The sequence below is a fragment of the Neopsephotus bourkii genome, unplaced genomic scaffold, assembly GCF_033783945.1.
Source record: "Neopsephotus bourkii isolate Nb327-2 ecotype Australia unplaced genomic scaffold, CSIRO-AGI_Nbou_v1 NB_673, whole genome shotgun sequence".
Lineage (NCBI taxonomy): Eukaryota > Metazoa > Chordata > Aves > Psittaciformes > Psittacidae > Neopsephotus > Neopsephotus bourkii.
The window spans coordinates 2,148,551-2,163,388 of record NW_026901172.1 but is presented as its reverse complement, the minus strand read 5'-3'; the positions used below and the strand labels follow the sequence as shown (position 1 = coordinate 2,163,388).

Genomic DNA, 14,838 nt, shown 5'->3' with positions numbered 1-14,838 from the left:
TTCGGTGAGGATGTGCCAGATCAGAGAACCACAGCCTGGTTTGCTCTGAAAGGGACCTCAAAGCTCATCCAGCTCCAACCCCTGGACCCCTTCCACTGGAGCAGCTTGCTCCAAGGCCCTGTGTCCAACCTGGCCTTGAAAAGGGTCCCAGTCCTGTTTCTGCAAGGCAAAGTGAATCCCAAACCTCTGGCAGGGTGAGCTCCAGCCATGGAGAGGATGAGGACCAGCTGCTGAGACACCAGTGAAACCAGGAATCACCCAAAGACCAGGGACGATGTAACCCCAGCATGTGCAATCTGTGGGGGGAAAATCCATTGCAGAGAGGGTTAAACAACACAGCCAACAACAGCTCAGCCACAGACCTACCCTGCACAGGGTGACACCAATGTAGACAGAAACCCTCCCCACTCGCTACCCCTCTCCCTGCTTTAAAAACCAGCAGTATTCTAGTGTTTGCCCACATGGCAATTTGTCCAGTTTTACCTGCTTCCCCCAGTGCAGCAAGTTAACAGTGCACTGTGAGCACCAGGAGCTCTGCACTGATTCCTGCTTCTCTGGCAGAAGCAGTAAAACACCCAAGAAACAAACCTGCCTGTGTCAGGCATGATCCCACGTGCACTGCTCCCTGGCTAAAGCTGCTTTCCAGGAGGAATACCTGCAAGAAGAAATCCTGCAGAGAAATCAGGACAGGGACCAGTAACTGGGGGGTCTTCAAACCCAAACACAGCCTGGAGGAAACAACATCCCTGTTGAGAAAGGATTTATGTCATGACTATGCCCCAAAACACCATCTCCAATGTACAACCCCACCCCATCTCCTAAGGCAAGTGCTAGTGGAGGCCTCTGCTGAGCAGTATCACTGCTAGAGGAGACAAAAACATGTCTGTAAAAAAGGGAAGGGTATGTTGCTATGTAGGGAAATTTATTTGCAGCTCCTTTTCTGCTACATACAAATAAACAAGAACCTGCAGCAAATGAGCTCCCAGAGCATCAGGAGAAACCCATCTTGTACGTTTGTGTTTATACTCAGCAGATGGCCCATGATACCTGCACATCAAACTGTTAAAAAAGAAGAAGAGAGAAGAAAAGGCTCAGGAGAAAGTGTATAACAACCTTCCAGTGCCTAAAGGGGCTGCAGGAAACCTGGAGAGAGGCTTTGGACAAGGGCCTGTAGGGACAGGCCAAGGGGAATGGCTTGAACCTGCCCGAGGGGAGACTGAGCTGAGCTCTTAGGCAGAAGCTCTTCCCTGTGAGGGTGCTGAGGCGCTGGCACAGGGTGCCCAGAGAAGCTGTGGCTGCCCCATCCCTGGCAGTGCTCAAGGCCAGGTTGGACACAGGGGCTTGGAGCAAGCTGCTCCAGTGGAAGGGGTCCCTGCCTGTGGCAGGGGTTGGAGCTGGATGAGCTTTAAGGTCCCTTCCAACCCAAACCAAAAAGCTGAGCTGAGCAGGTCTGCATCCTGCCCAGGGCATCCCAGATGGGAACCAGAGCAACATAACCCCACGTAAATGTGGCTTTAATTGGTACACTTGGTTAAAATTAAAGTTCACATCCTAATCAAACTAAGCAGTTACAGAGGCGCAGCACTGACAGCAGGGAAAGAAGAGGGCTTTATGCTGCCACGGCGCATTTCCCTGATTGTGCAGGAATTGGGAATAAACTCTGTTTCAACCTCACCAGACTTGCGAAAGCTGCAGAGGCCTTGGAGCTCGCTTGGACAAGGCTGAAGGCAAAGTCAAGGTGATCCTTGTTTCTTTTCTGTTTGGGATGCTGCAGAACATGGACTGCTCTGATGTGTTGCATCCTAAAAGGTCCAGCTATCACAGGAATGTGCGTTAGAGAACAAAATGTCCATTGGTGCTAAGATGAAAAACAATGACCGTGACAGTGTTTAACTGGAATGTAAATACAGCTAAATTATGGACATAGAAGTGCGAAACCGTGGAGAAAGATGATAATGGAATTATATATCAATGCTCTCCACAAGTGTAAAAACTAATGTTTTATACATGTGTAACGTTAAATGAATTCATTCCAGTCCTTTCAGGCAAAGGTACATTAACTGCTCCATCTCGGCATAATCATATTACCTCAACAGGCTCTATATATGTCACACTTTCAGGGTGGTAATTGCCACTTGATTAATTATAGGGAATTTAGAGGCATTACACTGATTCCTTTTGCAGCAGGATAATGTGACAGAGTCCCCTCAATCCTCCAGGCTGCTGTCCACGCCAGCCCAGCTGCCACTGCCATGGTTCTGAAGCTCAGTGTTTGGGATCCTTGCAGCAGGGATCATGCCTGGACAGACTTTGTTCCCTGGCAAGCTCCCACCGTGGAGAGGACACAGAAACATAGAGCATCTCAATCCCAGCCTTTGGAAGAAGTCTGAACATAGGTGTAACTTGGCCTTTTCTTTGCAGAGTTACCCAAGAAATGCAAACAGCTTCTGGTGATGTCAAGGATGCCCTCAATGGTGTCACTGCAAGGTTATTCCCCATCTCTCCAGGTAAAGAAACTGATGAAAGGACTGTGAACAGCATGTAGCCCTTCTAAAAGAAAAGGTTCTGACAGATAAATCCTCAAACCAAGGCAGGAGAACCTTTCCCACCAGTATATATGAGTTGAAATGATGGTGAGTCGCACCTCTGAAGGGTGGCGAGATGCCTATGGTATCAATGCACCTCCTGCAATCATCCTTTGCGTTGGATTCCTCCTGACACAAAAATGATCACTTCATCCCCTGGTTTTGCTGCCTGCGCACCAGATCCTTGGTCTCTCAACTGACCTGTTTGTTGGCATTCCCCTCATTAACAACCACTTAGCAAGGAAGACCACGGAGATGGGTGCCTGCGGCTTTCTGATGGAGGGCACAGGATGGCTCCCTGTGATTGACTCACTCAGCTCGCTGTCACCACATCCTTCCATCCCAGCTACAGTGACCACTGCTCCTTCACCCTGAGAAGGGTGCTCACAGGAAACAAAGACATCTCATGCAATAGATTTTACCAATGACTTAAATGAAAAGCCATAAAAATAAAATGCAGAACTACTTACATAACTGAGCTTTATTTAGAATCTTTGAAGTCATAAAATCTCTCATTTTACTGATAGACGTAAACATACAATCAGGAGGTTTCATTGCTTTTTCCCTTGCACAGAAATACAGTTTGAACAAACCAGAACACCTCAACCCAGACAAGCGTAATGCAGATTTAATCAGCTAACTTGGTCCTGTACATACAGCACACGCTCCTCCGTGTGGTCACTGGTTTATCAATTAGTTGCAATATAATTTTTGGCAGTAATATATTCAACACACAAAGTGCAAATTACAAGAAGCAGAAAAATGTTCTCTCTCATTCTGAGCAATGAGAAGTGCAAAATATCTCAGCCCATAAATTCTATTCTTTGTGTATATGAACACTGTGTGCATAATAGGCTAATAAATAGCCATGTAAAACTTCATAGATTAAATGTGGCAACATCTTAAAGTTGGAATGCAACGGTTGTAAAAACATAATCAGGCAGAGGAATCATTACATCTTGTTCATAAATTCCACGCGCTGTTTCTGAGGGTACCTCTTCACATTTCACCTACCCGCCTTTAACTTCTGCATACCTTGGATGCTTCTGCAACCAAAGGCAGTTTGTTAAACTTTCTCCCAATTTGCTACATCTGGACTTATTTCTGTGCGTCTACAGTCAAGGTTCCACTAACACTTCACTTGGCAAATCAAACCGTACAGTGGGAATCCACTGAAAACGTGAAGTCTCTTCCAGGCACTATTAATGGAATATGATTCCAGCAAGGCTAAATGCACTTTGTGATTAACCTAAAGTTGAAAAGAAACTTTGCAATGAAGGAAAACCCCTTTCAATGAGAGCTAATCACAGCTTGCTTCAGTATAGTTCATCTCACTTCAGTACCTCTTCTTTAAAGTAAAATGGGAAACACCCTGTCTAGATAAACCATACTGAACAACAGTACCTTCAACACAAACCCTGCACTGCTCAGTTGTTATACTGCAGCTTTTGAATAATCTTTCCATTACATTCCAGGGATTTTTTACATAAAATGAGCAGCCAATTTTGACACTCTTCCCCCGCTTTCATTTCTCCCAGCTACATCATCATCATAAACTATACCAAATAGTCCAAATCAGACTGGGCTGCTTCCTCTAAAAACCTACTGTTCCTCTGGATAGGAAAATTAAACCACAATGACTTGCACTGCCATTAATCTGCCTGCCAAATTCATTTGCTAAATCACTAAGGCCATGGTCATATAATCACTGCAGGAATGGTTGTGACACGTAATGACGTTGCTAACTTTTGGCTGAACGCTCCTGCGTCTTACCTTCACTGTGCAGAGCAGGACAGGCCTTGGGAAGGTGCCTTGTGGCCTTTGGCACACACTTGCTTAAATCAAAAAGTAGTTGAGGGCTTTGACTGAGCCATATGACTTGCTGGAGGAGGCTGAGGAAACTCCCTCTGCATGCTCTGCCCTGGGGAGGACATCATCTTAAACTGCTGCAGCAGTCTTCTGCAGCGATCATCTCATCAGTGCCTGGTATTATTTGGTATTATCCAAACCTGAACTCCAGCAGCTCCAGGAGGGAAGCATCCTCTGTGATCTGTGAAAGCCTCTTCCTGCACTATCTGATCCTGGGGAGACCCTTGAAAATGTAAAATGGTTTGCTGGGTTGGATTAACTTCATCTTAGCCTTAAAGATAAGGTGCAGAGGGACTGCTCACCATCATTACTGGAATTACAGGATCACATTGCCGAAGCAAACTTTTTGTCTTCATTAAAGTTTCAGGATGAACAATTATGCTGCAGCTTGGCACAACAACAACTGCCTTTGTATGTAACATGCCTGGCATATATCAGCACGTTTCTTCTTCTTTAAAAATATAATGAGACTAGAATGAGACACGTTGTTGTTCCTCATGCTGCCTCAATATCTGAAAAGGCTCAAACATTTTAAAAGCCTAAAAGAAATAAATTTCCCTCTCCCCTAGTTTATTTTTCCTGCTAAAGGCTGCAAATTGACACATCACAGTAATTACCTCTGACTAACTTCCACAGACCTACCCAAAGAGATAAACATGAGAAGTTCACATTTGACTATCAGACTTACTGTGCTGAGCACAAATAATTTCCCAGAGGAGAATTTGATATTTCATCATTTGGAACAGTGGTAATTTAATTACATTGCTAATGTTTTCTGGCATACTTGAAAGGACAATTAGCATAAGTAAATCATGAGTGAGATGACAAGTCACTCGGCATTTATTTCTGCTCATCAGATGAGATCAGTTGATGATCTAAATTCTCTTTTGTGTGTGAATTGATTCCAGGTTCAGCAGTTGTAACTGGGGTGCAGACGAGTGGGGATAAACTGATGTATAAATAAAGTTAAATGGACATTGTTCTTTGAAGTTTCTTGATTAAACTTGTCCAGAGAAACCTCAAAAGCCACCAGAAGTAGGAGAGGGCGGGGAGAAAGGCTGATAAATGTGCAAGGCTAAATGAAGCTCGAGATGCACACTACCCTTTCTGGCAATGGGGTGAATGCTGACTCTGCCAGGGTTTGCTTTACATCCTGCTCAGGGCTGAGCAGTATTATTATAGCTCTGCTGATGCTCTAAAATAATTGTATTTATCTCTGCAAGCGCAATGACATTCATGATAACACTGTTAACATTACAGTTCCTTTCTGGCGCTTCAGGATAGCTACAGCTTGCTCATGAGTGACACCTTCCAAAGCTTCCCCATTAACTGCTAAAATCTGATCGCCGCGCTTCAGTCTGCCATCGTCCGCAGCTGCTCCCTGCAAACAGCAAAGAGAGTCGTTAGTGGCTGGTAGCATGGAGCCCTCCCATCCCTCATAATGCTGGATGAAATGAGGAGCACTGGGAATCCCACTGTAACTGGGTGGGGAACATGGGAAATGACAGTGCTGCTGAAGTCTCCCTGAGTGCTTCGGGCATTGCCCGCTGCTCAACCAAGCCTGCATGGTCTGGGGTGATACACTGCTGGGAAGAAGAGAACTGGCTCAAAGCTGTGAAAAACTACAGTGTAAAGACTGGTTCTGTGTTTTCTGATTACAGGGAGGCTTGTTAAAGCAGCATTTAAAGGTTCTCTGTAACCAGCGCTGAGAAAGCTTGTTAAAGCAGCATTTAAAGGTACTCTGTAACCAGCGCTGAGAAACAGGTTAGAACATGGGGAGAGGGACAGTGCTACTGCATCAGAACAGCCTGAGCACTGCCCCAAGCCCTGGACAGAGCTGGGCTCCACTGAAGAAATGCCCTCAAGTTGCACCAAGGGAGGTTTAGATTGGGTATTAGGAAAAATTTCTTCCCCAAAAGGATCGCCAAGCACTGGAACAGGCTGCCCAGGGAAGTGGTGAAGTCACCGTCCCTGGAGGTATTATTAAAAGAGGTGTAGTTTGGTGCTTGGGGACATGGTTTAATGGTGGGCTTGGCAGTGCTGGGTTAACGGTTGGACTCGATGATCTTAAAAGTCTTTTTCAACCTAAATGATTCTGTGACTGTATGAAAGTCCTGAGAAGCTCCCACAGAGCTTTACAAATGGCTGTTCTCCAGAGCCCTCAGTGCAGCTCTTTTTATCTAAATCCTGAGCCTGCCCTGCTCAGAGGTTGGCTCATGGTGTTAGTTTCTGCTCCACTGCCCCACTGGTGACTGCAGTGTATTCTGGCTTCGATTTAGGGTTTCCCAGCTGTGCTCACATCTAGAAAATGATAAATATAAGCACTGGCTTAAAGACACAGTATCTTCCTATGTTAATAACTGAAAATTGTAAAAGAGACCAGATATTTGTGGTTTCAGCCTCAGAATCACAGAAGCAGAGGAGACATGACTTCTATTCCACCTTCAGATGAAGTTTTCTTAATCATGTCACCAGAAGTGCTGACACGAGTGACAGCAAGCAGGCATAGGACAAGCAACTGCGACTGACTTCAAAGTTAACTTTATGGAAAGTATCCCCAATTCCCACTGTTTTCCTTTCTTCCTCCTCCATTTCCAGAGCTCCCTTCACATGGCCATGCCTGATGTATCTTGATGAGCACATTGCTAGCAAGGGGATGGGTGGGAAAAGGGTGAATTCTCCCTCACAGCAATGGAGGCTGTCCGCCTCAAGGATGGTCTCTGCTGTGCTATGTTTGCTCCTCAGCCTCGGTGGCCAGAGCCACCGCTCTCTAAGATTTACAGACAGAAAACTGCCTTACAAATATTTTAATGTATAAACCCATTTTAATGTATAAACCCAAGAGCACTTTTTCTGAGATAAAAGTATCTTGTTTCAGCCATCAGTAATATGAAGTATAAAGTGAGACGCCAGCTCTGGGTCCACTTACTCCCATCAATGTACTTAGCCAGTACATTTTGCTTTCTGCTACATAATATATTATCCAAGCCAAATCTTAGGTTTATTTTTAAAGATAATATAGAAATAGGGAGGAAAAAAAAAAAAGATACCTTGGCAAATATAGTCTTGACATAAATGGGCAGGTCTCCATGGGGACTTCCATACCCCCCTACAATACTAAATCCCAGTCCATCAGAGCCTTTCTCCAAAGCAATAATCTTAGGCTGAGGTGCTCTGAAAACACAACAGAGATCACTTAGAATAGCAATGTCTGTCTCTGGGGACTTTATGCAGCAGGAACACTTACAGAGATATTTTATCTATCAAGAAGTTTTTCAAACAGTCACAAACCACAACTCTTGCCCTTGCACTGAAACATCCTCCTGCACAGCCCAGAGTTCAAACACTGTTCCTTGTACTTCAGCTCCTCACTTTGAAAACACTCCTATTTAATAAGAACTCAACAAGAGCCCTTATCTCTGATGCAGAAGTGAGACTCCCCTGATCTGCAGTCATTGCACGTATGTAGAGTTTGCTTTCTTACCAGCCAAGCTGTCATCTTTAGTCTGCAAAAGTGGCAACTGCACTATTTCCTTACAGCATCATTTTGTTTTATGCCTTCAGAGGAATGAGCCTAATAGGGTGAAGCCAGGAACACTCGTGTTCATAGTCTCAGCTCTACTACAGGCTTTTTGGGCTGTTTTCTAACAGCCTGTATTTGACCTACCCCCTGTGACTTGCAACCCCATCACTTAGAGCCTGAACACTTCAGGGGCTTTTACTGTCTATGATGAGCAAAGGAAGATTCTCGGTGCAATTCAGACTACATGTATGTATATATCCATTGCAAATTTGAAAAAGTAATTTCTATATATTTAAAAATAATTACAGGGACAAAAGCTGTTTGGCATCTTCCACGTGTATAAAGGTGTAGCCTGTTATTAGATTTAATGAAGATATATATTGGATTTTTTATATATATACATATATATATACACACATATATATATTATTTGATATAAGGAAGTTTTTCACTATGAGAGCACTGAGGCGCTGGCACAGGGTGCCCAGAGAAGCTGTGGCTGCCCCATCCCTGGCAGTGCTCAAGGCCAGGTTGGACACAGGGGCTTGGAGCAAGCTGCTCTAGTGGAAGGGGTCCCTGCCCGTGGCAGGGGTTGGAGGTGGGTGAGCTTTAAGGTCCCTTCCAACTTGAACCATTCCATGATTTCATGATTCTATTATGACCAATATGTAGCTATTTCTTTAGGATGGAGGGAATACATACGCCTACCTAATTCTGTTCATATTTTCACATTCACATTTCCTTACAATTTTAATATGAAAAGCGAATACAAATCCTTTTGTGAAGTAAGCAATTCTCCTTTGAGAGCAGCAATAAAAACAGTTTCTTGCATTGTAAGACTAGAGAATGCAGCATAAATAGCTTAACTTTTATACTCAAAAACCCCTGAGGTAGGGCAGCAACTTGCATCTCAGCTTCTTAAAATAAATATAATGAATCAAAGAATGAAAATGAAGAACATAATGAAGCTACTGAACCACAATGAAGATCAAATGAATTTCAAAACGATTACTGGAATGCTATAAGCTGCCCTGAAAAAGCACACAATGGAGAATGATGCATGGCCATGGAAGGGCTAGATCTCTAGCTTCTACCAGCACAGAGAAATGCTGCAAGTGGAACATTTTTAATCAGACTTTTTTGAATTGTAAAGCTAAAAAGATTCAAAGGACAAAGAATGCTCTGGGACATGTTTTGAAACATTTGTCTCTGATACCAGGTTTTTAACACCTCTTGCCTTAGTCTGCCAATGACAAATCATTTCAAATTGCTAGGATCGTAACGCCTTTCAGGCAAGGCAGCCAACAGACAAGGGCAGAACTGTCACGTCAGCATAACACATCAGGAAAAAAAAGGAGATATATTATCTTGAAACACGTCCAGAATGAGTGCTTGGAAACACATTTTGTGCTTATTTACTCACGCAATTTCTGTCACCGTGTGAAGATGGACATGAGTCCATAATCAGCATGGAGAAGGTCAGGGTTTTCATTTTAAAGGTGATGGAAAATTACAGACAAGAGCAATGGGAGAGACCCCTCCTTCACCACCCTAGGCTTTTCCCTTGCATGGCACACAGAAATCCACCTCAGTCATGCAGGCTAAGTACAAACTTACTCAGGATCTTCAGAATGATGCTCAGAAGAAGAGTTAAGGTTGCACCCTGCAGACATGCTCTCCAGCTGGGTAGCAATAGCACTGATGTTGGTATCAGCCACAACCTAAATGGAAGGATGCAATGAAAAACTGTGTGCGTTCATTTAATACCAAAGACACCTTGGCTAATTATGCAGAAAACAGGAAAATCAATTGTTGATGGGGTTCTTTTCCCCAAGCAAATTTAAAATACAAGTCCTACTCTCTTAAATGTCCTTCAAATTCACTACTTTCAAATAACAGAGTTAATAGTAACCATATTTCTGGGGATTAAATGCAAACTTTGTTCTGAAGCTTTCTCTTGCCTTTTACATAATTATCATTCAGATGCTGAGCAGAGGGGAAGTGTCTTTCTAGATAACCCAAAGGAAAATATTACTTTCTCAGGGGAATATGTGCATCTCAGAGTTGGCACAGGGTGTCCAGGACTGGGCTTGAAAGCAAAGGTCTCCTACAGAGAGCATCTTAGCCTTTAACAAAATACAGAGGTCCAAAGGACTATTGTGCAGAGGCCCTGAAATACCTCACATTGGTTTATTTGCTGAATATGGAAGGAATTCATCCATGGTTTCAACTCCACTGCAGTTTCCAGCATAGATCAACAAACTGGGTTCTTAACTTTCCCAATTCTGCCTCCTGCATCATTCTGAAGCCATCATGAATTACCACCATACAGTAATTAATAAAGTTAATGACAGTTTATCAGGTTGTTGGGTAGCAAACTTGCTCAGGCTTTTAAAGCAATCCTATCACTGTTGTGTAGGTTAGGTACAGAGCCAGTTACAGCTGTTCTGAGGAAACAGCTACTTGCTATAGTCTGGGGTTTCCTGTTCACAGGGGTTTTGCCTCCCAAGGGTAGAATCTTTCAGGCTCAGCAGGTTCTATTAAACACAAGGTGTCAACGCTCTCTCTGGCTCTTTTCTAAACCTTTCATTGCATGCTAATTTTCTGTTCTTTGCTTTTTCTGGAAGAAATCTGAGAAAATCACTATGAAGTGTTTGGGATTTTAAGTATTTACAGCTGAAAGGACATCAATTTCCTAACAACCACATGCTGTGGTTATCCCCTAACTCCATCTCCTTGTGATGAGCTATTCTTCTCTGCTTGACGTTTACTGCACAGCACAGGATTTCGGCTCAGAGAACAGTGAGAAATACCCACTAAGTGTATTTTCAGTATTTCCTCTACCTATCTATGGCCTTATTTTATCAAAATAAACAGGTACTTGTTCCACCCAGGGCTCAAGGAAAACATACCTTTTCGAAATACAAAAATCCATTCTATAAATCCCCTGTTCTAAATGATTGCTCACAATTCTCCCACAACAATATTTCTCTCTTCCTAATCACCTGGAGCCAAGAGGGTGGTAGCATTTTCTAGGAAGGAAGATTAGTTCTCATGCAAATTGTGCATCCCAGGACTCAAGTTCTTGGATGCCCTAAATGAAGGGGTCCAGCAGACAGCAAAGACACCGTTAAGTTTTCCTTCTCACTGCAATAGGGGAGAGAGTGCCAGCCAGTCTTTGTCATATTTTGTTGTTAAATAAAACGAGGGCAAAACAAATCTATATTCAAAAATCTTCCGTTGGCAGGAAGAACATATCAGAGTTCAACAACCTTGTAAAAAAGCTTCCCCTTATCTCATTACTACACCTGCAGAAAAGAAATTAAATTAAAGCAAAGCATCAAAACAGCCGAAAGGGATGATTGTTCCCCTGAGACCCTAATCTCCCATTTGCAAACAGCATTTGCAAACTCCTTCCCCATCCTTCCCAGGACGTGCTGATAATAAGCCTTTCCACCCCACTGAACACAATTATCTGACCTTTCAAAGCAGTTTGCCATGAAGTGGTCTAACCTGATAGCAAACAGAATTACTTAATGACACATCAGTCATGATTATCACAGCGATAGGATTATTCCAGTTTGATTGCTGTAATAAAAATAAGCAATCCAGTGACTGAGAAGTACCTGTGCTTTGCATGTAAGGTATCACCACGCTTACAGCACGGCTTCAATACTACTCTTTGCTGCTATTAAAATATAAGATCCCACCTTCACATAATAGATTTTTAATAGAGGAAAATAGACTCTAACATCCCACCTCCACATAACAGACTTTAATAGAGGAAAATAGACTCTAACATTTCACCTTCACATAACAGACTTTAATAGAGGAAAATAGACTCTATTCTATCAGAGTAAACCCATATCGTCAATAAAAAGTATTAAGCCCATTTTAAGCCAGACAGCAAAAAATGCAGAAGAAAACCCATTAAGTGACAAACCCCAAGACATTTCCAGAAGAACCTCTTTGTTTATGTGAGCAACCAATTGACATCAAGAATATTTTTAAATACATGATGAGGTGGGATACGCTGTATTACAGCTTTCAAGATTAGCAATTTTGGGTTCTGCAGCAGGCTTTCATTTTCTATTCAGGGAATACTGTTGACATGAAAAGTGAAATTGCTCAACATTACTAACAATATGATAACTATAATTTAACAGAAAATCCTCAGCTGGTGTATATCTGGGTATTTCCTTTGACTTCACAGAACTACACAAATACACCATCTGCTCTGGAACTGGCTCATCACTTACCAGGTCAGCAGTTCACAGGCAGACAAAACAAAGAATAAGCAAGTCTAAAACTAAGTTTATTGTAATTTCATTTCTTTTTTTACCTTTTTCTCCCTCCCCCTATTTTTTTTGTAGTCACATTTGTGTTATAATGCAAGCAAGAAGCTTTCAAAAATCTCTCAAGATGTGTTCCAATCCAATATGCTGTGATGACAAAGAAAATTAGAGTAGATTTTAGTGGTGCATCTTATTGTTTTCCAATTGTTACAATAATTCTGCAAATGAGCAGTATTTTGAATTCTCTCTGGCAAGTATTTTCTCCATTTCTTTGTGTAAACATAAAAATAAACTGAAGATGAATATACTGGCAAGCAGCAATTAGAACCAAAGTGGCAGAACGTGTTCTTTTTAGCTAGCATATAAATGTGGCAGTGATAACAGTTTTCTCTCTCAAGTGTTATTATTCATTACCTGTAGAATAATCTATTCTAGGCAGCATTGTCTTAATGATCATGCTATCATGTTTCCTAACTGCTGCTAGCATTTCTTTCCCCCTTTCAAGAACAAGGAATTTAATAGTGTGGGCAGTTTGGTCACAGTCTAGCTACATGCACGCACTCATACACACACACACATAATTTCTTGTTCCTAGTTAACTTCAAATTAAAAATACAAACAACAACTGGAAGCTTGTTGATTTATCATGTGTAGCAACAAGTTATTTTGTTCCCTTTGTTTCGCTTTTATATAGTCATGCTCACAGCCCGTATGAATGGCAATAAAGAATTTTTGAATGAAAATCATTTCTTGCTTTCATTCTGTGTAATTCCCATCAGCAAGCACCCTGCAATTCTGTGATGCCTTGTGCCAGTGATGCTTAGGGTTTTTTCTCTTCTTTTTTTTTCCCTGAATGCCATTTATCTCCCCTCATGCAGCTGCATGTTCAATTTATCACCATACCTGCAGGATAATGCTCCCATAAGCATTCTTTAGTAGATTAACCGCATCTGCATGAGACAGCCCATCCAAAGGTTGCCCATTAATACTGACAATCCGATCTCCAACCTAAAAGTACAACAGTAATGGAAAATTACTAGCATTAGGGAAAATTAAAATTAAGAATGCTTAAAATTCCTCATGAACTTGGCATTGCAGAGTCATGCTTCTCTTTTGCAGGATCCCTTTTGTGAGAGTTCTGTATTGCTAGTGATCATTTCCCATTCTTCAGAGTAAGCATAATATGGATTTTCTAAAACCAACAATGCAACCAGAGAATGATGTGTTGTGTTTTACTATTTCCATCTGCAAGCAGAGAGAGGGAAATTTTCACTACTGTCCTCCCATCCAGAAAGGATTATTTGTGTCTGTATGTGCAGATGAGCTTATACTCCTACAGACTACGTATTCACATGCTGAATGAAGTGTAGGAAAGCAGGCACTTCTGATATTAATCTAATTAACCTAAATGATTTCTTCTTCTTCTTACACATAAAAACGATCTTGACCCTGGCACTTAATGCTATTGTGTAATTCTGTTAGAGACATGGCATGAATGTAGCAGCACGTACTAATGAATCTCACAGGCCAAAGCAACCCTGTGTATCTGCAGAATAAGTTCTTTCCAGTACTAATGATTCCTTGAAACTCTCTCCAATACTGAAAGTGTTCACTACAGTCATTCCCAAAACACACATATCCTGTGGGTCTGATATAAGTGCCTTATTTTGACATTTCTTTTCGTAAGGGCCTTAAGAACAAACAACTAACTTTCAATCTGTTTTCTACCTGTTTTGGGCTCTAAATGATGCCCAGCCTGCAGTTCCCAAAACGCTTATGGTTTCCAGAGAGCCTGTTGCTGCCCTCCCTCGGTCTGGATGAACATATACACTTGAAGACCACTGCAAATGCATGGATGTTCTTTCTCTTAATGTCACTTTTCCATTACGGCATTATCCCAAGATGCAATAAAATTAAAAAGGGAAGAGACAGGCAGGGTTATTTGGTTTTGTTTCTGGTTTTAGATATACATATATAAAAAGAGGAAAAGCAGTCTATGAGTTATTATCAAGGTGATGATACAGAAGTGCTTGAGGCTCCTTCTCTGTAGGACACACTGCAGATGAAATAATAAATATTCAGAGGATCCCTCTACTCACTCTGAGTCTTTGGGTACGTGCAGCCACACCACTGGCTTGAATCATAGCGATGAAGATGGGAATATCTCCTAATGGACTTCCCTTCCCTCCCGCAATGCTAATACCAAGTGCATCATTTGGTCCCTAAAACAAAGCAAAAAACATTTGCAATTGAAGCAACTTGCAGAGGTGGGTGTTCAGAGCATAGCAATAACTGATCATTTGATTTATGGAACAGGAAGAAAATAGGTTTGACAGACATACACATCCTCACACATGCAGGTCCCATTACTCAGGCATACATCCAACAACCTACTGCAAACACAAATAATGCAATTTTACTTCTGAGAAATGCTACAAAAATTAACAACTTCAGTTAAAGGTGTCAGCTTTTGGAACTGATCGAAAATAACTCACTGACCCTTGTTATCTCCACAGTCCTTGGGCTCATATCCGCTCCTAGGAATAATGAAACAAACAATTAGCAT

At 42.1% G+C, this 14,838-nt stretch overlaps 1 protein-coding gene across 1 annotated transcript in view; it reads right to left on the bottom strand.

The window, feature by feature from the left end:
* Positions 1 to 3,048: 3,048 nt before the first annotated feature.
* PATJ (PATJ crumbs cell polarity complex component) overlaps positions 3,049 to 14,838 on the bottom strand; it is a 149,448-nt gene continuing 137,658 nt past the window's right edge. Inside the window, exons 39-44 of the mRNA XM_061353426.1 lie at positions 14,772 to 14,809; positions 14,372 to 14,494; positions 13,176 to 13,280; positions 9,595 to 9,698; positions 7,505 to 7,628; positions 3,049 to 5,835 (exon numbers count right to left, since the gene is read on the bottom strand). Coding sequence (XP_061209410.1) covers positions 5,689 to 5,835; positions 7,505 to 7,628; positions 9,595 to 9,698; positions 13,176 to 13,280; positions 14,372 to 14,494; positions 14,772 to 14,809 — 641 coding nt within the window. The 3' untranslated portion in view covers positions 3,049 to 5,688. The remainder of the gene's footprint in view (positions 5,836 to 7,504; positions 7,629 to 9,594; positions 9,699 to 13,175; positions 13,281 to 14,371; positions 14,495 to 14,771; positions 14,810 to 14,838) is intronic.